Source organism: Labrus mixtus, chromosome 6 (assembly GCF_963584025.1).
Source record: "Labrus mixtus chromosome 6, fLabMix1.1, whole genome shotgun sequence".
Lineage (NCBI taxonomy): Eukaryota > Metazoa > Chordata > Actinopteri > Labriformes > Labridae > Labrus > Labrus mixtus.
The window spans coordinates 5,721,808-5,747,231 of NC_083617.1; the positions used below are offsets into that span (position 1 = coordinate 5,721,808).

Sequence of the window (25,424 nt, forward strand, 5' to 3'; positions counted from 1 at the left end):
GAGGTGATGAGTCTGCCTCGCTGATGGCTCCATAAAAAGTCAGCGTGTCGAGTAATGAGGTTGACACTCACACAAGAAAGCTGTTGAATATTCACCAGTAATGTAGAATAATGATGATAAACCCCCGAATCATTACCCACTGCTAATGCAAGCAATCATGCATCTGTGGCCGTTTCCACTAAAGACCCAAGATTGACTTTTACCTGCTAATTAAGAGGGGAAAATTACCAATCTGCGCATCGTTACACATTTTCTTTAGAGCACCTGATCCTCAATTGGTATTTAAAAAAAAAAAAAAAAAACATTAGAAAAAACACAATAAACATCCTGTCAGCAGTAATTAATTAAAGGTCACATATTTTCCTCCTTTTCAACAAGTTTAAATAAGTATCAAGTTTCTTGTTCTAAATCCACTCTGATCCTGTATTTGATCATGCCTATAAATCCCTCTATTTCAGCCCTGCTCAGAACAGGCTGTTTCTGTGTCTGTACCTTTAAATTCTAATGGGCTGTGTTTGACCACGCCCCCCTCTCTGGAAGGGCTTGCGTGGCTCGGGCTTTCTCGCTCCATGTCCTATTGTTTACGGTGAGAAGGCAGACTCAGAGGGCAGAACAAACACCTAGCTGTGGGAGTGTCACCCACCTGGGGGAGGGGCTACTGCCCTTTGTGATGTCATGAAGGGAAAATCTCCAAACGGCCTGTTTGAGCACACATTTTCTGAAAAGTGGAGCAGGGAAAAGACGGAGAGGATGGACTTTTCTCATAATTGGGGGTCAGTCAAGGGGCACATATTAAAACATGGTAAAGTGTATTTTGCATAATATGTGACCTTTAAATTAGATTCTGCATTACAGACTCGGGCTTCTGATCTGAACCAGCTTAAAGTTAAACGTCCAAAAATAGTACATTACCAATACATTACATTATGTGCAAACTATTTCACTGAACTGTACATCATAAAGTACAAACGAGTAATCAAAGACGTAACATTCAAATGATGTTCTTTTCATAGTAAATATATATTTTCTGTTATATACAAGAGGTTGTCATGTTTTCTGTGTCCGTGATGTGAAAGATGTGCGAACGTCCTCAGAGAACAGAGGTCCGATTTTTAAAGTTTCCATAAAGTGTCCTTTTGAAGCGAAACATAAAATATAAGTGATGAGACGTGATTTTCTATCAAAGGATCCGGTCGAGACTTCTTGACTTTGCAATGAGTCCTTGGGTTGGGCACCCAGATTCTGCACCAACTACACCATCTGATCAGATATGCGCGACACATTGTCCATGTTGTTCATTTGAGTCGACAGGGATTTCCGGCTCTCCGTGCTCGTTCTGGTCCTTATCCTCTTTGTCTGATTCTGGCTTTTGCTGCAGCAGTGGCAGGAGAAAGCTGCTTTGAACTCCTTGCGGAACTTACCTGAGGGCAGAAAGAGAGAGAAATCTAATTAATAACGTATTTGGAAAACATTAACTCCTTTTCACTTCAGTACTTTTTACCTGAGTCTTTATGGTTGCCACAAGTGTTAAAAATGTGTTTTACTTTTGCCACCTGCTTTGTCCACTAGAGGTCAGTAGTAAACCCTAACAACTGCTCCAGGTGGTGATGTGGGGCGCGTTACAAACTCACCGCTGAGAAAGTTGTAGATGATGGGATTCGCTGCACTATTGGCGTATATGAGCCAGTGTGAGAAAGTGAACCATGCGTACACTTTCTCTCTGTCATTGACTTTTTTGAACGTCCCAAAGACCCTGCAGGTAAAAAGAAAGAGGTATTAGTTAAAGGTCTATTCATTATTTACTTTCATTACATATAAATCAGTTGTATAGTTTTAAATATATGGTGGCAGAGAGGAGGAGCGTGTCAGTGCTTTAAATGTACTGAATCCGTCATTATAGAAAAGGAGATGCAAAGGTGAGCTTCTTATAATAAAATAAATCCAAACAGTGAGAACTGATTCATTACAGCACGACTCTCTCTGCTTGAATTGCTTTTTTTCAATCCCGGATGCTGCAGAGCTCCACGGATAATTACCTTTTCATGACATTGAGCACGCTGATCGGCAGGTAGCACAGGGCGAAGACAAAGAGCACCGCCATTAGCATGCTGGCTGTTTTGCGGCGCGCCCGGACCTGCTTGATCTCGGCGCAGACCGTGCTGGTGCGGACCCTCACGGGCTCTCCCAGCGCCGGAGAGGAGGCTGAGCACTGCATCGACCTCCACTTCCTCTGCAGCACTGATGTGCTCCCGGGAATCTGTTGATGAAATGATGTGCATGCATCAGGCGCTGAAAACTTTTTTTTTAAGAGAAGAACAACGCGTACTGTTCAAAGCCAGAGTACATTTCCAAGGTATTCAAATGACAATAGAATAGAAAATGCTTGCAAAAGACAGGGGTGGCACAATGTGGACAATGTGTTAAAAAATAAAGAAGCTGCACACAAAGTATAAAATATAAAAAGACACAATTGAGCCAATCCTTAAGGAGGTCGCTAGGTTCCTATTTATTTATGTCCAACAGTGTTTTCCACAGAGTGACGGTGGTCGTCTATTGAAAATGTTTAAAGATATTACGCTTTTGATATAAGCTTAGGTTGTGTATCAAGTTATCTGTGCTTTATTCTTCAACTTATTTTGTTCTCTGCTCAAGAATGCTTTTAATTGTCTCACCTTGCTTCTCAGGCTATGCACACACACACACACACACACACACACACACACACACACATCTGCACCTGCACCTGTCCCGCTCCACTCTCTGTAAGTATGTCCATCATATCGGCCAGCCGATAATATCAGCCGATATTAGAATATCCAGTGACATATGCAATATGCGCTGTTATTACTAGATTTATTAACCAGTCTAATAGCATTTTATTTGAGTTTCATTGTATTACACTAGCAGCTCTCTTTCACCAGCAGAGGGTGCTATATGGATTATAACGAACATTATAACTCTGAAGAGTTAAGCGCTGTAGAGTAATGCGCTTGTGTTATAGTCCACATCCTGGGCGTTCTGTACCTGCACCCTGAAGTCAAGGGTTCATACTCAGACCAAAGAGGGAGCGTGCAGTGTGCCAGCTGTAATCTTGTTAGCTGAATTCAGTGTGTACTGGTCTGTCAGGTGAGAAATACTGCACGTGTTGCTACTTAGTTGTTAAACAATGAGCAAGTAGGACTGGGATGATATGCCTTTGTCCAATTATAGCGATCCACTGACTGTTCATTACGTGAGCTCAGAAGCTAATTAGCGAGCTATCCTCCTTGCTCAAAGAGGTGACACGGTTGTTTGAAACTCTCCACTGGTTATCATCTTTCAGTTTGGATGGAAAAACAGATAAAACATTTTTCCCCATGACTAAAACTTTCTTCATTTATAAGCTGGCTCAGTCAGACAGTCTGATGGAGTTGTATCTTCATTGATAACTTGAAAGACTCAGAGCTAATGAGAAAACAAGGCGTGCATTGTCTGCTCCTTTACACTTTGGGCTGCTCCTGGGCTCATGTCGGTTGTTATTCTGTTAACGGATATGATGGCATTATCATCGATCCCAGGGGAAGGAAATCGAATATTTGAATCATCCATTAAAAAAGGTAGATACTTTAGTGGATCGACGAGATGCCTTCCAAAAACAAATACAAATTTTGAAAGACTTGAAATTGCATTTTTTTTTAGCAATTATTATGAAATAAGCCTTAAGTGAGATTTGTGCTGAAATGAAAGTAGGACTGTGACAATGAAGGTATCAGTAAATAATGCACACAGACAGCTGTTTTCTTTAGAGTTGTTCGAATGTCAGTGTTTGGATAAGCCTATTAGTGCAATTCTGCCGCAACCTTAAATGCTTTAGCCATTTCCAGGGACACAGGGGGTCCCCCGTCTCTCGCATCGTTATTTTGGGGGTCGCAGGGTGAAACGTCTGGGAACCCCTTGTGTTAATAGACACCATTTTGATATGTTTACTTCTTCCACGCAAAACTTTAAGAAGCATCTTTAAACAATGCTTGAGCAAGAATATCACTTTTAAAAATAGATTAAAAAAAAAAAAACAAGTGATGGAATACACACCTGCTGAAACCACAGCTTGTGACAGATCTGGATGTACGCCAGGATCATGAGGCACAACGGAGCAAAGTATGTGACGATGAAGAAACAGGTGTGATACACCTTCGGGTAGATCTCAGCTGTTGGAAAAAGTCAATTAAAAAAATATTAGAAATAGATTCAAAACTTTATGGAAAGCTGGTTAAGACACATGACCTCAGTTTATTTTCCTGTGTCTGGTAAAATCAACAGTGTTAACACATAGTCACTCAAAATACAGGGTACTTTAAATCAACACAGGGATAAGCAGTCTTACTGCAAGCAGAGGAAGGTGAGTTTCATCAGAACAAACAAAAGCAGCAAGGTACAAAAAATAAAGAGAAACTTAAAAATCGTTCCAAGGAAGACAGAATAATGATAGTATGTGTAACTATGAGGAAGATGGCTTGAAATATGCTGCTGAGATTCTCTGTCGCGTCCTGCATGACGATCTGGATAAAACCTCAGTGAGCGACAGGAGTGATGGGGAGAACTGTCTGTGCTGGCTGCAGAGATGGAAATAATGGTTGAAACTATGACAACAAATGTTTTTTCCCATCCCTCATGGGGACTTTTTAATGCTTTAACTGATGCTTTGAAGACATGTTGATGTGGCTAAAAGCGTCTGCTAAATGAGTTGCACAATTGTAGACATTTTTGAAAAATCGATGTCCTACTTTTGTAAACAGTTTAATATTCTTTCTGGTGTATGTTTACAATTTAAGTTCTTTTCCATCTCTGCTGTGCACGAGTTTAGAGTTTGAAAATAATTAAAGGCCATGCAGTCTCGGACTGACGCCTGTCCCAAGTAAAGGACTAAAGTAAATAAAAAGCCATGCAGGTAATAATTGAAGGTCTATGGGAGCTTTAAAAACAGTCAATACATTGAATGTTAATTTTCATGTTGATCAGAACTCTTATCTTACAGACAGCAGGGCAGAGAATTTGGCAGGATGTAAACAGGAATTGCATTTCTTTTTAAAAAACGAAAAGATCTCAGAAAACCAAATAAACAAGTGAGAGCTTGTCTGGACCTCTGAGGCACAAAGGAATCGTAGACCATCTGTAACCTTTTTTTCGGGCAAAGTGTGGATGATTGAGGGAATGAAAGAGAGAGGGTGCACCTTGAAACACAACATGACCTCTGCCAATTGCTCAAACCTCACACTTTCTCCACACAGACCCTGCAGTGAGAATGTTTCTCAGCACAAACTTTTGGGCTGTTTTGGCTTTTAAAGTTATAATTTCAAATGCAAAAAAAACTTCCCAGCTGAAATGATGAGGGAAATCTCTGATGGTCTAAAAAATCAGTTCTTCAAATATATCCAGCTCTGAAGTTTCTTTTCAGACACTCTGGAAATACAAAACACATAACCCTGACCCAAAACCTCTGCACATTTGAGTGCACATCTTTGGTTATGACACTGTGAGTTCTACACATGTAATAATCACATGTTCAGAGAAAAGAGGGGATGCAATTTTCTGCAGCTGCAATCAGTTTGCAGACTCAATCAGGACTACTTGAATCAAACAATAACCGGAATCAAACACACTTGATTTGATCGACGTTGACTTTGCTGTGATTTGACGCCTGGCATTTCTTTTTTAGTAAATATGTCTGGAAAAACACATTTAGAAGGCCATTGATTCTTCTCTCAGAAAAAGTGAGTAATGAATCGACGGAACAGTGACTTTGAAAGTTCATACACCTCTGATCATTACACATCTTTGATAAACAGGACAAATAACATCCTCTTTAAGCACTGCTTCTGCTTAGAAATCTTTACAAGATTAAGCCTTAACCCATCATACTAATGGGAATTATCAACCAATTTAATGTGACTGTGTTCTGAAACGTTTGATTATCATGTGCATTATCAATTTAAAGACAGAGTCTGAAGCTTTTTCTTCAAAAATAAAATGCAGACTTGTGCAAAAATAATGCTGCTCATTAGTCACTTACAGGCCTCCATACACGACGTGTGGTGGTGATTGTGTCTGCAGAGACTCTGTCCTCTGCCTGGATTTTCATGTTTTGTATTGTTTTGGTTGACATGGGACGTTTCTAGGCCCGGGGAGGTGGTGTGTCTCCCCCAGCCAATGACAGCGCAGAGGCGGTTTAAGGAGAGGGTTACAATTCAGCGATTGGACGGGATTCAAACACGCCAATGCCATTGCCTTAAACATGCTACATTTAACACATAACATTCCCCTTATACTTCGACTGTTCTGTGATTTTGAAGTAATGAGGGAATTACTAAGACTTGACTTCACACAAACTTGACTCAGACGGCTTACGTTGATGAACGTTTTTACAGAAGATGACAGCATCACACTTGTGTACTCGTGTAGTGCTCAACCACATCTGCAGAACTTAGAAGACATTATCATTATCAGGGTCACATTTACCCACCTAAACTAATCTGTGTCGTCAATTACACTGGAGCAGACAATAAGTCTACCAAACATCATTGCAGCTATGAGGAAAAACAGTTGACACTCTCTAAGCTGTCCTTGGTGTTCTAATAACAGCTGAACTCTATCAGGGTTGACTGACATTAGAGAACAGTGAATAAACCTAATGATGTCTGTACATTATAATCTAAATAACTTCAGAAATTCCACCACAGAAGGGACTAGAGTTTCCTTTGTGAAGAATTTCATATATCTTATATCTCTATAGAATAATGACAGATTTTGGAGCTCTATTGTTCTTCTGATATTGGTATCCCTTTGAAAGAATATGTAACTTAAAGTCGTGCGCCTGGCATTAAGTGAGAGACTAGGCGCTGTATTTCTTGTGTGTAATTTGTTTGTGTAATTTGTGTAATTCGATTTTTTAACTAACCTCCCCAGTGTTCATCGCACACTGTGAACAGACTGGTCTTGTTTGTTAGCTCGGGCAGGAGGCTGCTGCACTCCATCACAACAGCCTGAGGGATCATGATGACGCACGACACCACCCAGATGACAACAATACTCTTGCGAGCCCTCTTAGCGGTGCTCTTGAACATCAGCGGGTGGCAGATCGCATACCAGCGGTCTTGGGCGATGCAGCTCAGTGTCAGGACTGATACAGACACTGAAATTGTCTGGGGGGGGGGGGGGGGGGGGGAAGAAAATAAACAACAGTTAGACAAAGGTATACTGAGAAGAAATAGAGAAATAGATACCACTGCTTTTTGAATTCTTGTTGTGCAATTTTACCTTGAGACATTCATCTGGGTATAATATTGACATGTTTCTGTGGAGACTATGGGCTGCAGAAAAAAAGCAATTACAACGATAAATGAATCATTTGTAGTTGCTGGAGATTTGTCTTGTCTCATAATTTTAGCGAGCATCTCATTTAAGTTCTTTTGTCACAGTTGCAGCAAAGGCAGGCGATTAATTAATATTAACAACAATAACACATACATAACTCCACTGTAACCATTATTGTTTGTATGTCTGTGTATTGTCTCAATATGTTGTCCTCTCAATTAATTTTTTTGTCTTTTTGCCCCTCTTGCCTTGTTACGTTCATTTCACTCATAAACCAGGATTATAAAAATCAGCATAAAAACAAGTCAGTGCGAACTAAGTAAATGTTTCTTTCTTTAAAGCAAAGTCTAGTAGTCCTTTTATAAAACTGTCAATAGGCTGTGGCGCCCTCAGGTGGTCTGGGAGGGGGAGGGGGTGGGTAGCATACCACAGCCATGGAGGGGCAGAATGGAATACCCGATCCCCCATTGTATGTCATTAAGTCCTGAGGGGTTTGAGGGGTTGAGCAGGTCCTTCAGGTAGATTTGGGCCCCTTTTTTTTTACTTTTAGAGAAACAAACAGCTACTCTTAAATATGTATTGAATTTTTGAGTAAAAAAAACAATTGGCTTTCCAAGGTAAATCTATTGCCACAGACAAAAGCTTGCCAAGATCCAATTGCAAACAGTCTTCTATCAGTTCTGCAGAAACTGATCTTCACTGATGGCATCAGGTTTAGACAATAATGAAAATTGAAGCAACCACCAGTTTTTTCATGGAGTTTTTAAATTCTATTTTCTAAGGTGAATTTGGAGTATAAGTCATGCACATTCAGTAAAATACATACTAACTGCCCAGGACTGATTCTCTGCTGAGGTCAGGTGTATATTATCTCCAGTTACTGTGAGCCACTCACAATGAATAAGTGTTATCCACCAGGAAATGAGAGTGAGTCTTTGTGTGGACTGCGAGGTCCAGTTAGTCAGATGCGGTCAGCAAGTCAAAGACAACCATCTTCACCTTCTTCCTCGTCTCCTTTCACGGCACAGACTCTTCTTATCGCCATCTGCTTTACAGACATCACTGAAGGCTTAGCTAGACTGGATGAGACGAGGCCAGTTTTCAATTATGGGTCTGTGAAATTCGGCGAGTTAGATGTGGCATGATGGGGGCATGAGCGACTTCCTATGTGGGAGATGCTCTCATCTGATGTCGGCACGCTTGCAGACGATTTACGGCAGGAATTTCAATGAGTCTTTTTGGTTCCCAGCAGTGCACTGAATTCACATGGGAGACACATTCTGTTTGTTCTGGGAGTTTCATTTTCTGTGAGAGATACACACACTGGGCTCCATCACTTTGAAATACTACGCTTTGGGATGCCAGTGGTATCATACATAACCTCCTTCTGACTAATTTATGTCATATAAAAAGTTTAAAAGCAGATCTACTGAGCTCTGCGTGAGATCCTAGAAGTATGGATGTATCCTGGATGGTGATGTCAAAGAGTGAATTCTTTGCAAACTAGAAACAAGGGCAGCTTGTGAACAGAGGGGAATTACCTTATGGATAAACTGTAAGCCACTAGTAGGTCTGTCGTCATATCCTTTGCAGAGGAATCAAAGGCCCAAGTCTGCGGATACTCTCTATATATTTCAGAGCCCACACATCCAGTAAAGAAAGAACAAAACCAACAAGTGATTGATGCCAGGTGATGTAGCAGTGTCTCTGTGGAGCTGATTCATTCGGGCTGTTGTTGTCCAAAAGACCCACTTGAGTGAGTCAAGCCAATGACATTTTCCTTTATTGCCGCAGTATGATTAAGCTTTGCAAAAGAACTGAAGCTTAAATTGAATTCACCAAAAATACGCAGTGGTGATATCACTCGTCAAATATAAACTCAGGGTGGGAAGCTTCAAGGCTGTGATGATGTTGTACCAATGCATTTCAGGTTGTAGGTTTAATAAACGCTGGGTACCAACACTTTTGTTGTCATTTCATCACTTTGTGGATAACATAGAAACTTAAAAGACATTTTATAGTGAAAACCTGGAGCTAAATCTGGCCATTTTACAATGTTAAACAAAATCTATGGAACAAGAAAACACACTTAACCTTCTAACGTAAAACAACTGGGTGCTGAATTTGCAATACAAGAAAAACGATTAGGACAGCACTCCAAAATTGTATTTTTAATTGCCAAAGAAAATATATGACCATCATAATCAGCATTACAGCGTGCAGATGGCTTAGCTGTTAGGTCGCGCCCCATGTGCGGCAGCTATAGTCCTCCAAGCGGGCAGACGGGTTCAAGTCTCTTGGAACAACATACAGCATCTTCTTGAGGGAAATTAACTTTTACCTTTTGGGTATTTTAGAAACCTGATTTTAAGCCTCCCAACCTCTGTTTGTAATTGTTTTACATAAGTGTGTTTATTTATTGCAGTTTTGTACTCGCTTAATTATCTTAGTACATTGTACATTTTGTAGACTGATTCAAGCAGTCTTGTACTTTCTGTCCCCTGTTTTTCTTCTTTCTTTTTTTTTAAAGATTTATTTTTGGGTGTTTTGTGCCTTTAATGGATAGAGAGGACAGTGGATAGAGTTGGAGGTTGGGGAGAGAGAGAGCGGGGAGTGACATGGGGTGACACCACGGGCGGGAGGTGAACCCGGGCCACCTGCTTGAGACGACAGCCTCCATGTATGAGGCGCGCGCACTAACCACTGCGCCACCAGCGCCCCCCCCCCTGTTTTTTGTTTTGATTTAATGTCTGTTAATGTTTAATTTCTAATTATTTCTGAAATGACTCGATGTCATTGTAAATGAGGATTGCCCCTCAAAAAGTCCAACCTGCATGTCACTCCCTGCTCTCTCTCCCCAGATTCCGACTCTATCCACTGTAATGTGTAAATAAAGGCAGAGCCCCACCCCCCAAATAAAAAAAATCATTAGCTACCTGACTAGTTAATTGTTGCCAGTCCACATTAAGTCAGAAAGGTATGTAGGAACAATCCTGTGTAAACTATTGTAACACTGAACTCAGGCACTAATGGTGGTACCGTATCATTAAACCAGGACTAAAAGACTGAGGAAACGCTTGTTTCCTCCAGCTGTAGCCCCCATCAACCTAATATTTGATGTTCTGAGTGGAGGTTGTAATATTCAGTTTTATTATTTATTTATTCAGTTTGCTTGTGTTCTACCTGTGCTTATTATGTCATTTCAGACTCAGCAAGCCAGGGGGGTTTAATATAGTCATATCCTGCTGGTTTTCTTTTCTCCTGTCATATTTTGACACTTCCCTTTTTTCTATATTAAGTGAAGATTCCTTACTGTAACGCCTGCCTCTGGAGTCAAGCTATTGGGTTCCTATTGCCTTTAACTGTCATTTCTACCTGTGTGCTATGTAAAGATTGTGGCATGACATTTCCATGGAAAAGGACAGTAATATGTATCAGTTCAACAAACCAGAGATGTGTGAGTGTAGGTTGATTTTTGGGAACATATAGTGGAGGGATTCTTTTTAATGTGAGCATTGAATGACATTTAAATGTCAAGTCATTGTCAAAGGACCATCCATCCAGTTAAATATGTATGCTGCTTATCTCATTCGGGGATGGTTGGGGCTGGAGCTGATCTCAGCTGTCGTTGGGTGAGAGGTGAGGTACACCCTGGACATGTCATCGATCACAGGGCTGACATACAGAGACAAACAACCTTTCAAACTCACATTTACACCTATGGGCCATGTAGGTCACCAGTAGACTGTGAGAGGAAGAGTAAAAGAAGGGAACCCATGCATGGAAACTCCACACAGAAAGGCTCAGCCCGACAACAGGAGACTCGAAAACCAGGAACCTTCTTGCTGTGAGGCACTGGGAGCACTCACCACTGCAGGGCTGTGCAGCCCTCAGCAGATCATATCATCTCAAATGTATTTCCTTCAATATTGTGTACATGTTTTAGGACATTTCATCTTCATATATCTGGAATTAAGTTTCCCATACATACAAAGAAGATGGACACAAGATACGTTTAATACAATTGCAGATTGTACGTATGGAGCATCGGGACATGTCCAGGTGGCATGAGGTGAGCAGTCAATGTAAACATCAATAATTAGTTGATAGAACATCTCTGAGTGCATGCATCATGATATGCAAGTGTGACTCTTGCGATTTGTTTATATTGCACGGCAAGATGCAATAGTGTTCCAAAAAAATGAGGTCGAGGAGTCCCTTAGACGCACATAGCAACCATCCACCTGCTGCTTTTCAACTGACAGCATTATCACCAGGTGAAAAGGAGGGTCACAAGAGGAAGGAAAGATGGAGCAGAGACAGAGAGAATAAGAAAGAGAGCGAGGCCCTTGCCAGAGACGCAGTGAAAGCTTTTCGAAATAAATGACATGTTCACCATTAGGGTATAGGGACCTGGTTGGTCTACACATACCCAGCATGGCTAGCTGCGTAGCCTGGCTAATAACAGAGGGATAAAACGTCCTGTAGGCGCCACAGTGAGCATGTCTCTCCCTGTGGAGGAATTAAATCATAGCGATAATGAGTGATCACATAACACTGACGGCAGTGTGTTTCAACCAGCCAAGTTAAAAATAGCACAAGCTAATGAAAGCACATACATACTGTACCTTACAGCTAACCATTGAACTATTGTATCTTTATCATAACGTTACTGGGGTCAATGACAAATATCGACAGCGTCATCCGCTACTGGCAACTCTGTAGGAGATTCTTTTGGGACTCGATAAAGATGATATAACTGACACAACGCCTTACTACGTGGTGTATTCATTTATTAGTGGTATACTGGTAATTCCTTACTGGTTACTCCGAAACAGCTATGGAGTGACTCTAAACTTTTGCTTTTTGCCAAAAATGTTGTACAGTGGCATGTTTTTTGTTCAACTTTGGTATAATATTGATAAGTGTATGGAGACAGGTGAATTTCAGGGATCAAGTCAATAAATGTGCATCTAAATCTATCTTTCTCTACAGATTGAAAATAGATTAAGAAAGAAAGATATCAGCTGATATATCGGTATCTGATTTTTTCTATCCCCAATATCGATATCAGTATCAGCCCTCAAAAATCCCATATCAGTCTGGCCCTAGTTTTTAACTGAACCTGAAATGTAGAACTAGGGACACAGTTATCCAACACAGTGAAGTGGTTCATGTCGACAGGGTGGCCTGGGGTGGAATCAAACTCCTGGCCTGAATTATTATTCCAGTCCGCACCTGCTAGTATTTGTGTTGCTTGAAATATTGGCCCTAATTAAAAAATAACATAAAGCTGCTTCAGTGTATTAAAGGACTTTAAATATACATTCTGCAGGCAGCATGAGGCTTTCATTCAGGGCTAGTAATAGGATTAGGAAGTATTTATGAAAGAGGGACGATGCACTCTTAGTAGTTCAGTCAGACGAGTCACATTTGCATTTGTTTGAAGTATTGCAGCAGCAGAAGGTAATTTGTGTTTTGGTGTCTAGGCTCCAACCTCTTCATTCCTTACAGTTTTATTTAACATGCAGAAATTTGAGGAGTAATGAGATCATATCTTTGAAAAAAAATGAGTCGCAGCTCTAAAGGTGGATGCTACGGGGGGCTGAGCAAGTGTGAACTAGCTTGCAGGTATCGCCTCAGTAATCTTCCTGGTAAGAACAATTTTGGTTAGAATGTGAATTACTGATTGTTCGCGATGCTCGCCCAAAAGGATTTCAGAGATTTGATGAGCTTTATGAGCACAATGGAACCAAGTTGTCGTGTAGATTAATTAAAAATAACATAAAGCTGCTTCAGTGTATTGAAGGACTTAAATATACATTCTGCAGCAGTGTTTCCCCTAGGTTTACAGCGTTGGGGGGGTGGGGACAAGCCGACATGCCGACACAGCGACACGACGAGCCCAATATAATGGCAGGGGAAACAGTGTGCAGGCAGCATGAAGCTTTCATTCAGGGCTGCCTGTGAGTTTTTTTCTCTTGTGTACTGCAACAATTAAATGACTACTGCTACAAACCGAGGGCTCAATTCTTTGTTTCTAATAACTCAACATTCGCTCACCTGCAATTTTTTCTCAACTGTCTCAAAATGTCTTTCAGGAATCACTCGCGTCATCACTGCAATTCAGAGAAACATGGAACATGTCCAGATTTACTTTTACGAGAATGATCCTTCCTGAGGCCACACAGCACCGCAGCACTGCAGGATTTAAAACTGAGCAATATGTGACATTGCACACAGGAAGCACTGAGGTCCTTCCCAATTAGGCATTGGTTTGGGAGTAAAAGGGGTTTGCAGCAGGAGGTTGACATGGCACATACTGTAGCGGTCGAAGTAAAAGCGAAACACGCAGCAGGGAGCAGGGTGACTTGTTACCATGAAAGCCTTCAAATACATGCCTAATGCAGAGCCAGAGGTTTGATGTGCTAAACTGGCAGCCAGACCAGCAGAAGAACCCCCGCCGATTTGTCCAGTTAGGAATACCAATGTTTTCCTTTAGTTGGACCTAAATTAACTTTCATATACAGTAGGATGTTTACTTTATAGGATTATGCAGTATAGTGTAGGATACATCAAGGCGGCCCGACAGCATGAGAACAAATGTAAAAGTTTCTTTCTGCTGATGTGTTTGCGCAGCAGGGAAATGTTAAATGGGGAATTTTCAAGACTTCAACAGCAAGATCTGCCCAAGGCATCAAATCCCCATGGGTTGACATCAAAGGTCTCCCACAGTGCATCTTTCTTGGGATATGACATATTTTTATACCTCCATGAATACAGAGAGAAAAGTGTACGATTTATAGAAACAGGTCTTGGTTCCTTATCACAAACTTCTGAGGGGGCAAAAGGTTGGATGGTCTTTTCTTTCTGAAAGGTGTGAGGTGCATACTCGTTCATTTACAAAGCTCTTATTGGGATTCCACCTCGACATTTCCTCCATGTCACTCCTCTGGAGCACACCCGGTCTAATAACTGTCTTTCACTCCAGGTTCAGAGTTCATTCTGAGCTTTGAAGATCTGCCTTTGGCACTTTAAAAATCAATGCTCTGGTTTCTTATGGCTATTTTAGAACCGTAATTGTTAACATCTTAACCTCTGATTTCTCCTATTTCACTCAATTTTGAAGTTAACATTACTTATTAATGGTATGTCTGTTTTAAATCATCATTTTTATTTTATTTAAAATTTTTGTTTGTTCATTTATCTTGCATTGGATTATTTTTATCTGCTCACAAGGATTTTTTTAGTCTAAATAAAATAAAGGAAAAAAAAACATAATTTCTGATACCATGTTTGAAAAACAAATGAGTAAAGTGGATCTCTTACCTGCAGATAAGGCACGACTTTGCAGAGAGTATTTCCAAAGAACCACGTCTCTGTGATGTCCACCACTAGACTCGCAGGCAGGCAGATGATTGTGACCAACACGTCAGCAAAGGACAGATTCACTATGAAGTAGTTGGTAACGGTGCGCATGTGACGGTTCTTCCACACTGCAAAACAAACTGAAAAAGATGCACAATCAGTGAGTGCCCAAAGACTCGATAATGGACAACTGTGATGACACCAGTTCAATGTATTATTAAGATGAATATATTTTATACTAATAATGCACTTTCGTTTAAGCACCTGAACTTTAACACCTTTCATGGCTTCAAAGTTAGATCACACTTGAAGTCACATATCATTTTTTGTTTATTCAAACTCATGATGGGACCATTGTAAAATAAGAAAAGTTCAACTTTAAATGTACTGTACATTATACCTATTATTTTAACACTTTGTAATAGTATTAGGAAGTATTTTGAAAGAGGGCAGATGCACTCGGTAGCATGTATTTGTTTGTTTTATCCATATTAGTAGTTCAGTCAGACGAGTCACATTTGCATTTGTTTCAGTCTAGGCTCCAACCTCTTTATTCCCCACAGTTTTTTTTTTTACATGCAAAACTTTGAGGAGTAATGAGATTGTATCTTAAAGAAAAACCTAGTCGGAGCGCCAAAGGTGGATGCTACGGGGAGCTGAGCAAGGGTGCAATACTAATGCAGGTCAGAGCTGGTAAACAGAGAGCAGAGGGAGAGAAATCAGTGCAGCTCCAGTTGTCTGCCTGAACTAGCTCACAGGGGTCGCCTCATTAATCCTGCCTTCAAGAACAATTTTGGTGAGAACATGAATTATTGACTATTTGTGATGCTAGCCCAAAAGCATTTCAGAGATTTGATGAGCTTTGTGAGTGGAACCAAGTTGTTATGAAAAGGACTTAACCTTCAAAACTAATTAGGTTATTTTTCAGTGATAGAAACAGGCAGTTTTTCATTTTTATTTCAAGCTTTTTTATTGTATAGGGTAGTGGATAGAGTAGGACATTTGGGAAGGAGAGTGATTTGGGAATGGTGGTTTGAAAAGGAGACACTTGAACCCAGGCTGCCTGCTTTGAAGACTTTAGCCTCCATACAGGAGGAGCGACCTAACCGCTAGGCATCTTTGCCCCCCAGGTAGAGGGGGTCACTTTTTACAGACGCTCTTTTCCTTCTCTTTGTTCAGCTTAAAAGCTTCTTTCAGGGCTGTCTTTCAGATGTCCACTTCTAAGTGCCACTTCTGTTGTATTCTTCCAGTTCCTGCAGATCATAACTACGAGCAGATATAGAATCTTGTGTACAACAGGGGCCTCGCTTGTATAGGCACTTGCACTCAGCATTAACAAAAAAAATGCTTGCTCTACTGTACGTAATGGAATCATAAAATGACCTTACTATATGATCAGACATTATGGAAACATGCTATGTTGAAGTGCTGGCTTCTCTGACAACAATGCAGCAGCCAGTATGTCCTCCTCCTAAGTTTAGATTCTGGTCCAGAATGGTATGTTTTTGTTTTGACCAGAGATGTAAGCGGCACCCCCTCAAGGCTGTTTTGCCCCACGCCCTTTGGTTTGCCTTACAAGCGGCGAACCGACAGGTGTTGCAGCGATGGAAGCGGGCAATGGAACTGGTTGAACTACCTGACTTGAAAAGCCTCTGCATTTTTCTAAAATGCTCCAAGAGCAGAAACGTGGTAAAACTAGGATAAATATCAGAAATGTTAAAACGGAGAGAAGTTAGAGTGCATAAAGATTTCAAGACTGATGCAGAGCTGGCTAAACACTGAAGCTTCAGTGTCTGCCACATAGCAACCTTCTTAAGCCTAAATTCCGCCAGATTCGTGTTTGGTCCGTCTCCGCTCCATTACGGCAGCGGAGCTTATTCAATGTGTGCGCTTCCACTGGCTCCGCTGCGCCGCATCTTAGCTCCGGCAGTCCGTAGCGGATACACAATGCTTCTATTTTTGCCGGTTGCCGGAGCATGGCGCATCAATTTACCACAGAAAATATCGAGCAGGACGGGAAGTCAGACATCCGGTTAATTTTCAGGATAAAACACTGTTTTGACGGTTCAGAACAATGACTGTTGTACACTGTTTTATTCCACATACATCTTATCATCTCGTGCTGTCGAGAGTGAATCTGTACAATTACCGCAGGGATTCCTTTGTCTCTGCACTCCAGCTGTCCGGCTGTGTCGGGCGAGGTTGCACGGAGCAATGATTGTTAGTATCAGGCCTATACTGATGTTTGAAATAGCAATTTAGCTGATGGCTACAAAATAATAATATTAACAAAATACCTTTGCTTGTGTAATTACTTCTTCATAATTTATTTGTTTATTCCAATTATCTATGAGATTTGAAGCATAATAAGTTTAAATTGTTGTACAAACTACCTGCCACTGATCTTTCCCAGAGACCGTGTTACACTCGGCAACGTTTTGCCTCAGGCTTGACCATGAAAACAAACCAGAGTTTGTCCAATAGGTGACTTGTTCTAAATGGAATTCAGCCATCATGACTTTGCGTTATTACACGTGTGCTTTAACCTCCCAATTTGGCAAGTCAATCAAACGGAATTTGCAAGAAAAACATTTTAGTTCAGTTGCAATCAGAACACATTTCGTTTGGCTCAGAGCCTCGTAGGTATAAATGGGGGAGGGATTCAGTCTGATTGCACCTTGAAGCGTGACCCAACAAACCATAAAAATGATATAAATCAGTTTGACAGCCTTAACAGCTTGAACATCAATCAAAAAGAAGTCTGTTCACTCCTACACAGTCTATAAGAACAGGTCTTTCCAGGCAACACATGTGAATATACCTGCCCAGTTAAACTTCAAAATCAGATCTTTTACAAATGGATTTGAGCTTTTACTGCATCTCAGGTTGCTTGTCTAAATATGTAGAACTTATGTTCAGTGACTGCTATCAGTTTCAAGTGCATGATGAAGTATTTTTATTTACTTTTCTTATGTCATCAGCTGTTTAAACCCTGTAGGGTTGTTTCAGTGTTTCAAAATGAATGAAGTGGATTATTTCAACAGGATGAAAAGTCTGCCACTGCAGCTATGCACAACATCAAAGAAAGGATACAGGCATTTGAAATGATCCCTTTGTGCATACCTGAGCAGCGCCGTGAATATGACAACCACACATTCATGTAAGGTAATCTAGTGCATTTCCCATTCAACATTTATTCGCACCATTTGCATTTGTTGAAGATTTGTAGAACCTTTTGACTCTATTAAGACATTTGTTTTGTATTTATATCATAATTTTTCAACTATTGTATCCATTTTAAATGATCATTTTTGTCTGGTTTTGTTCCGCTTTGTTGTCTTGATCTGCATTAAAGAGCTCAAGTTACTCTAGTGAAAACAAAAGAGTAAAATCATTAACTTCTTTGACATATTCATTTGAACAAATTTAAGTTTTTTGACATTTTACACACAGCACACAGGCATGAGGGATTCTGTACACTTGGGTCTGGATTTTCTGCATATACTGTAGAAACATGGAGTCTCAGTGAAGTCCCCCACTGGTCTCTGAAGCAGACTTTTGAAGCCCATTGATGGAGGTCACCATAATGGAAACGCTGTCTCAACATAACTTTCAGTCAAACCTAACAACAGGCAAAGAGCTGTAGCTGAGGGTGGGTCTTCAGCCTCCTTACAAACACCTTCATTTCTCACTCATGGCGGTTGTCGATTGATTTTCTGGCATGGAAAGTGTTCTGGTTTCCGTTGCAAGACCGAGCTGTATTAGTCATTTAAGAAGGCTTTGGTGTATGCTTGACAAACAGGCAGAACGTTATCCTAACAACATACTGGCTCCCATCAGCACTATACGAACAATGATTTATTCATCTCTACAAACAGATAAATGCATGAAAGTGAAGCTAACAATCCATATAAGATCAAACATTTCAACTTGAGCCACTAATCTGCTTGAAGCTGTGTCGCAAAAAACAATCAATGTGTAGATTCCCCAACAATCTGAAGTGCATCAGAAATAATCGATCCAATCTCCACTCAACAAACGTTGTTTTCTTTGCCTCTTGAGGGCAGACCTGACAAAGCTTAACGTTTTACCTTTTACAAATATGCACCATGAATTAATTTCAGCAAACCTAACTCCCACTAATTGCAATTTATTCACAAGAAAATCGGTTCCGTTTTCCGTCTCCAAAGTGAGCCGGAGTCAAGCCGTTGTTTAAGTTTTGATCTACTGTTGAACTGAGACTCAACAGATGAATGGGAACTCTTCCAGGATATTATGGACTATAATGACAGTGGTTTTGTTGCAGACGTAAAAGCAGCACAGAAAAGGAACTCTTGCCTGGAAGTCGTCCATCCCTAACCGCTGGCTTCGCCTGAAGCATCTATCGTCTATTAAACGATGATGATTGTCGATGGGTCCCGAGATTGGAGAGACCCCAAAGGTAATAACAAACAAACAAAAAAACACTGTTGTTTGGACAAGCAATCTAGTTGCATCTTGCACATAACAGTCACAGCAATTGGACACACTTATTTTTTTAAGGTGTTTTAAAGGTCCCATATTCTTCTTTTTCTGGTTTTATATGCTCTTTAGTGTGTTTTCCATGTGTCCTGTGCATGTTTAGACACATCTATGTGCAAAAATTCAAAGTCCACGGAAACGCGGCTTCTCCTACGTCCTCCTGTTAGCTGTAGCATTAGCTGCATGTAACGCTCGGTTCTAGCCCCCCTCGATAAAAATTTGTCACTCCGACGTCATTGTCAGTGTGAGATCACTGATCTAAGCCCATTGGCTCGTTGTGGCAAGCCCAGCAGCTCATGTTGCACGCCCGTTAGCTTCTGTAGCACGCCCACGATATGCCGTAGCCTGCGGTAGCACAGTAGTGCTAAGGTGCTAATGTTTATGCTCCCCTCGGACGGAGCCAGTGGCTGCATTCCCAATATGGTAAAAGAGGCGGGACATTTCCGAGAACCGTGCTGAGCAACTGACCAATAACAACAGAGCGGATCGGCAGACCAATCAGAGCAGACTTGGCCCACGTGGGGTCTAACAGTGGGGGCTCAGCAGAGCGTAGCTGACGGACTCAGAGCGGAGAGGGAGTAAGGAGGAGCAGTACATGAAAACAGACACTTTTTTTTCGGACTTTAGCTATTGTGAACGTACAAAAGTAGGAACATAGATTAAATATACGAACCCCAAACAGGGCATAATATGGGCTCTTTAAAGAAACTAGCAAGCCTTTTTTTCTGCCACAGTGTGTCCCCTATAGCTCCCCACATATCTGCAAGGACCAGGCTGCTGCAGGCGCTATCACAAGAAGGCAGACACTAAAAAAAAGTCTCACCTTAAAAAATGCACACAAATCAATACAGTGAATATAAAAAAATCCCTGAAGGGTGACTGGATTCATATAAATGCAGCAGAGATGGCACAGCAGCAAACACTCCTTTCAATTCAAATCAAGGATGACACTGACCAGAGCTTTCCTGTTTCTGTTTCTGTTTCTGTTGTTGTTTTTCTTTTTCTTCCAGTCTGTTTGGCAAAACGGTCATCGGGTTGATACTTTAATTCTTTAATTCTTCTTACTTTACTCATATTGTGTGTTGGATAACCTGCTGCTGTAACGCCACAATTTCCCAGTTTGGGATCAATAAAGTAATTCTATTCTATTATTCTATTCTATTTAAGTACAGCTAAGGAGGAGGCTTATTATCTCATATGGTACAGGCATTGGCATAAAACAAGCTCCCCATGATGGGAACTTTACCATAAAATATATTTCCAAAACAACATTTTCAATATTGCTTTAAATTGGACTGTGCCAAACGTTTAAATGTCATACACCATAAGCACTGCCCTTGAGCAAGGCAATGTATGCCAACTGGTCGGACACTCTTTCATGTGCAGACCCCTTACACATCTCTCCACAAGTCCATACGATCATGTTTTGTACACGTGTGTATTTCAGCCTGTGTGTGTCTAGCATGTCTCAACAAGTGTAAAATTCAAATTCCCCCAAGGGATTAATTAAGGATCTTCTTCAACAGCTAAAGAGGATGCTTCCAGAGGTTAACATAGAAATGAATTACGTGCTATTGGTCTAAGGAATTGTTGGCTTACTGGTTTCTGGATGCAGCTAGGCATCGACCAATGAGGAGAAGCACTCGGGTTGTACTTCTACAGAATTGAACCTGAGATAGAAAACTCAGTAGAGGAGATTGTGGATTAATGCCATCCACAATCCACTAATTATGCTAATTAGCTCTGACCTATGCTTTAACACCCTTCACTTCCAAAACAACAGCATTATAGAAACATAAAAAATACATACAGCTGTCAGCACCTTTGTAGGCTTCCATACTGGTGGTGATGTAATGAGTTCTACACATTCATATTTAAACATCCCAGAAGAAGACAGGGAGTGCTGTACTAGGGTTCCAGATTTCCCAAGTGCCATTATCACAATATCTAGTTTTTTCTGCGGTTGTCTGGAGGTGTAAACATGTATCACAAAGAGATGGCACATTAACAAGCCCGTGCTGCATGCAGCTCTACAGAGTGTTGAATGGTTGCTGCCACTTTCTGAAAGCACTGAATGAACTGGAATTTATTGATCCTATTTCTGCAGTGTAACTTCACAGGTACAGTGCACATTCATAACATTTCTGTAATGCGGCAGGTTAGCCATCATGGTCCATGGCTGTGAGGCTTCCACTACTTCAGGAACATAACCGCTCTTTGACCTTCTCTTCTTATTGTCAAAGTTGAATGGATGGAATTTAGTTTGAACCTAGACATACTGTACATTTGATACCGACATGTGCAGCTCGCTGAAGTGCATGTGTCCTCACTAAACAGCAACAGTTGATAGTCAGCCTGAAGTATAAAAAGTGTTTTGATTGCCCCCTGTAAACATTTGAAATAGTTAACAAGAGGGCACACTGAGATATGTAAGACACAGTTCCACTAAAAAACGTCTTTACTGGGCTTTACACACTTCAACCTCCCACTCAATAAATGACCAATTAACTACAGTGTCATGCTACTATTGTGGTAGGGGCTCAGTGGAGAATGGCTAATTAAGTGCCAGAAGAAGTGTTTGTAACTTTCGAAGGAGGTCATAATCACAGTCCCCCTCTGACATCTGATTGGCCCTAGTGCCCTCCTACTGTACCAGATTCCTCTCGTTATTAAACCTGACCAAACAGATCAATCTTTTTGTCACTTAAGTGAATTAGATACAGACAAAATGAACTTATTTTCACTAAGTCGCCCTCAAAGGCTGAGACATAAAGCCAACCCAGAAGTGCTAAAAGCTGCAGTTCCTTGAGTGGCCACTTGAGGCTAGCTCCAAAAGTTATACCAAACCCATTAGCCCGATAATAAATGCCCAACCTTACAGCAGCAGTAACCACGTTTACTTGTCTCAATATGTTTTCTGTCTTAATAATTTATCTAATTCTGGAGAATCAACCAGTTAAGATATATAATATACATATATATATATAAATATATATATATATATATATATATATATATATAAAGGCTTAAAGTTACTGATAAAGCTGAGAGCGGCTAACTATCTGCAAGGTGTAAAGTGAGATCATTATTCACTGAACTAATCCTCTTGGCTGCTCTTGGGGATATTTTCTTGGCTTGTTTAAACACAGTATTACATAATTCATTGCTGGCGACTGTTTTGTGTGCAGTATGGACCTGGGCAGAAAGGCACATCATGAATTTATCTGCATAGGGGAATAGGAAAGAGTGACTGAAGTAACATATGCAACCACCAAGAAAGGTTCTATGAAAGCCTACTTTTGACAGTAATTTCCATGTTTAGTTTAGAATTAGTTATATCAAATTTCCTGACTGACAGCAGGAAAAGCTGCGATACAAATCAATAGAAAACACAAAAGTGTGGGGCCCCTTTTCACAAAGAATGATTCTAAAAGCCTATTCGTGTAGGACTGTTTCCTGTGTGCCTTCCTAAGCCAAAGTAATCAATCAGACTATTGACAATGAGTACACAACAATACACTTTGCCCACGTTCAATATTGACATGCATCATTAACACAATAGATGAGTTTTAAAAATGGGGATCAGCATAATAGGCCAACTTTAGAGGCTCTTATGAAGGACAGGAGTTATTCATAACAAGGCTCGTTGGCCAGCTCTTTGCCGCTATGGTTGAGACAGTATTATCAATATGGACGACCGCCATCAACAGGCTTCAGAAGTCCCTTTCAGTAACCAACAGGTGGCGTCATTGAGACTTCATTCAGTTTAGTTAAACTGAGCCAACTGAGCTCATTTGTTGGTGGAGTCGTTGTCTCTCAACTGGAAGGTCGAGGGTTTGATCCCCAGCTGGGCAACATGTCCGATGTGTCCTTGGGCAAGACACTTAACCCCGATATTGCTCCTGCTGCTTCGGTGGCGGTGTATGAATGGGATTAATTACTGACTAATGGATTATGCTACATAGTGACCACTACCATCAGTGTGTGAATGGGTGTGAATGTGTAGGTGTGACCTGCGGTGTAAAAGCACTTTGAGTAGTCAGAAGACTAGAAAAGCACTATACGCTCAAGTCTGTTTACCATTTGACACACATCCTTTTTTTGTGCCATCATCAGGCATAAATTCCACATTCTCTGTGACGTTTCTGAAATAAAGCTTGTGCTTGCTTATGTCTGACCAAATGAAAAAACATTTCCTTGCTATATTTCATGGTAACACTAACTTGTACTTCTAATGTGCATTTTTTTTTCTTTGTGGGGACTTACTACAAGCATACAAATCTTTGATGCATCACATAATTCACTACATCAAAATGCACACCTCATCCGTCTCACACAATCAGGAGCAATACTGCAATACATGTGGTTGCAAACCAAGAAATAATGGAAAAAGGTGGACCCCTCGACACCTCCCTTTTCCATTTTCTTATATCTTCGGTTTGCAGACAAGGTATTTATGAACAAAACTGTGCTGTAATTGATGATTTAAAAAAAATAGGTTGACATGATAAATGACAGCAATAAAAAGGAAAAAGCTGGAGCTGAGCTTTTTTCTTTTCACAAAGCAAGTGTGCCTTAGATTTTTTTTGGTTATGACATATTGACCACAAAGCAGAACAGCAGTCTTACTTCTCACAGTTTTTTTTTTTTGCTGTATGATCTTCCCCTGTTTTTGAAACCTTCATTTCTGAAGTAGCCTCCTCAGCTATCTCCTTTATCTATTGGCTTTCTTTTTCTTAATGTAAGGTATCAAACTGCTATTAAGACATTTGCAGATTTATATTTTAGCTCCCTTATACAAAATACAAAAACATTTTACAGCTGTTAGCCTACAAATTGACATATATATGCTTGAAAATAGCTGTATATTTCTAGAGAGGCGTCAGCATGGTCATTCAAAAGCCCCCCTCCAATTTGATGCAGAAACAATCTCCTTCTTATCATTCATATGATATTTTAAGTTGACCAATAAGTCAGTGGGTTTCTCAAATATATCAAAAAACTAAAAGCAATGAAACAGACAATAAAACAGAGTGATGAGGAGCAGATAAGATGAAACTGAGGTGAAAAAGCAGATGAGAGTACTGGGAGTCACCATGTCAATCAACAAAGCTTCTTCCACCCCTATGCACACACTCACTCTCTCACAGTGTGAAATAAGTGATACAATTTGAATCTGGCTATCGGTGGGGGTCCAACCCAGCTCATTTCCAGCTGCAGAGAGAAACGGTCTCTGTGAACTCATCCTCCCTGATTTATCTCCTTCAGCAGACGCACTGCTGACATTTGAACATCACAAACGTAGCCCACTGTATGTAATAGTTTGAATGTTGTAGCATTCAGTCTGATTTACCTTTAAGTAAAATATGCGTAAAAATAGCTCAAATAAGTTATTCAAAGTGTTTTACCTCAGGGGCTGATTACGCACGAATGGAAACACTTAAACAAAAACTAAAATAAACTTACCTAGAGAATTTCCGATGAGAGAAACGAAGAAGACAATAATATAAGCCACGATGAGAACCCATTCATACTGCTTTGGGTGTAAGTACTCCCTCCAGATGTATCTCAGAAGTTCATCGTCATCATCCACAGGGGTGTGCTGCACATCGCAATCCTCATCCCCGGTGATACCAGACATCCTTCACGGGAGTTAAAGTGACTGCTTCTTATTTCTGCTGTAAACCGTACAAGTGACCGCAGCTTGCTGAGCAGACTGTTAACAGAGACGAGGCAGTGATAGTTTACGCGCCTCACGGACCGTCAGTGTGACGCTGATTCCTCCTCTGCCCTCAGCGCGCGACTACAACAGGGTCACAAACGCGTACGCGTGCACCTGCACACACACACACACACACGTACACGCACACACACACACACACACACACACACACACACACACACACACACACACACACACTGAGCTGGGACTACTTTTGACATACACACTCCCCTCAAAGATAAGAGGGGATTCAGATGGGGAAATCCCGAGTGAAGAGGATAACAGAGTCCTTCTCCTGGTTGGGTGTGACATTTTAGTTTCTTCAGGGAACTTGTTGAACAACAATAAATAAAAAATTATGGGATTTGCTATAGCAGGCAATAGAAATCAAAAGGTGCTCAGTGCTAAACATACAGCGTAAGAAACATGAATCCTGCAGGTTATCAATTACAAAATGAATGCA

At 40.8% G+C, this 25,424-nt stretch overlaps 1 protein-coding gene across 1 annotated transcript; it reads right to left on the bottom strand.

Moving 5' to 3' along the window:
• Nucleotides 1-789: 789 nt before the first annotated feature.
• hcrtr2 (hypocretin (orexin) receptor 2) lies at nt 790-25,149 on the bottom strand. The gene is made up of 7 exons (XM_061039624.1): nt 24,706-25,149; nt 14,680-14,858; nt 6,935-7,178; nt 4,072-4,187; nt 2,037-2,257; nt 1,632-1,753; nt 790-1,421 (listed from the first exon to the last, which is right to left on the bottom strand). Exons 1-7 carry the CDS (start codon nt 24,878-24,880, stop codon nt 1,252-1,254), a joined length of 1,227 nt encoding a protein of 408 aa, XP_060895607.1. The 5' UTR covers nt 24,881-25,149; the 3' UTR covers nt 790-1,251.
• Nucleotides 25,150-25,424: the final 275 nt, after the last annotated feature.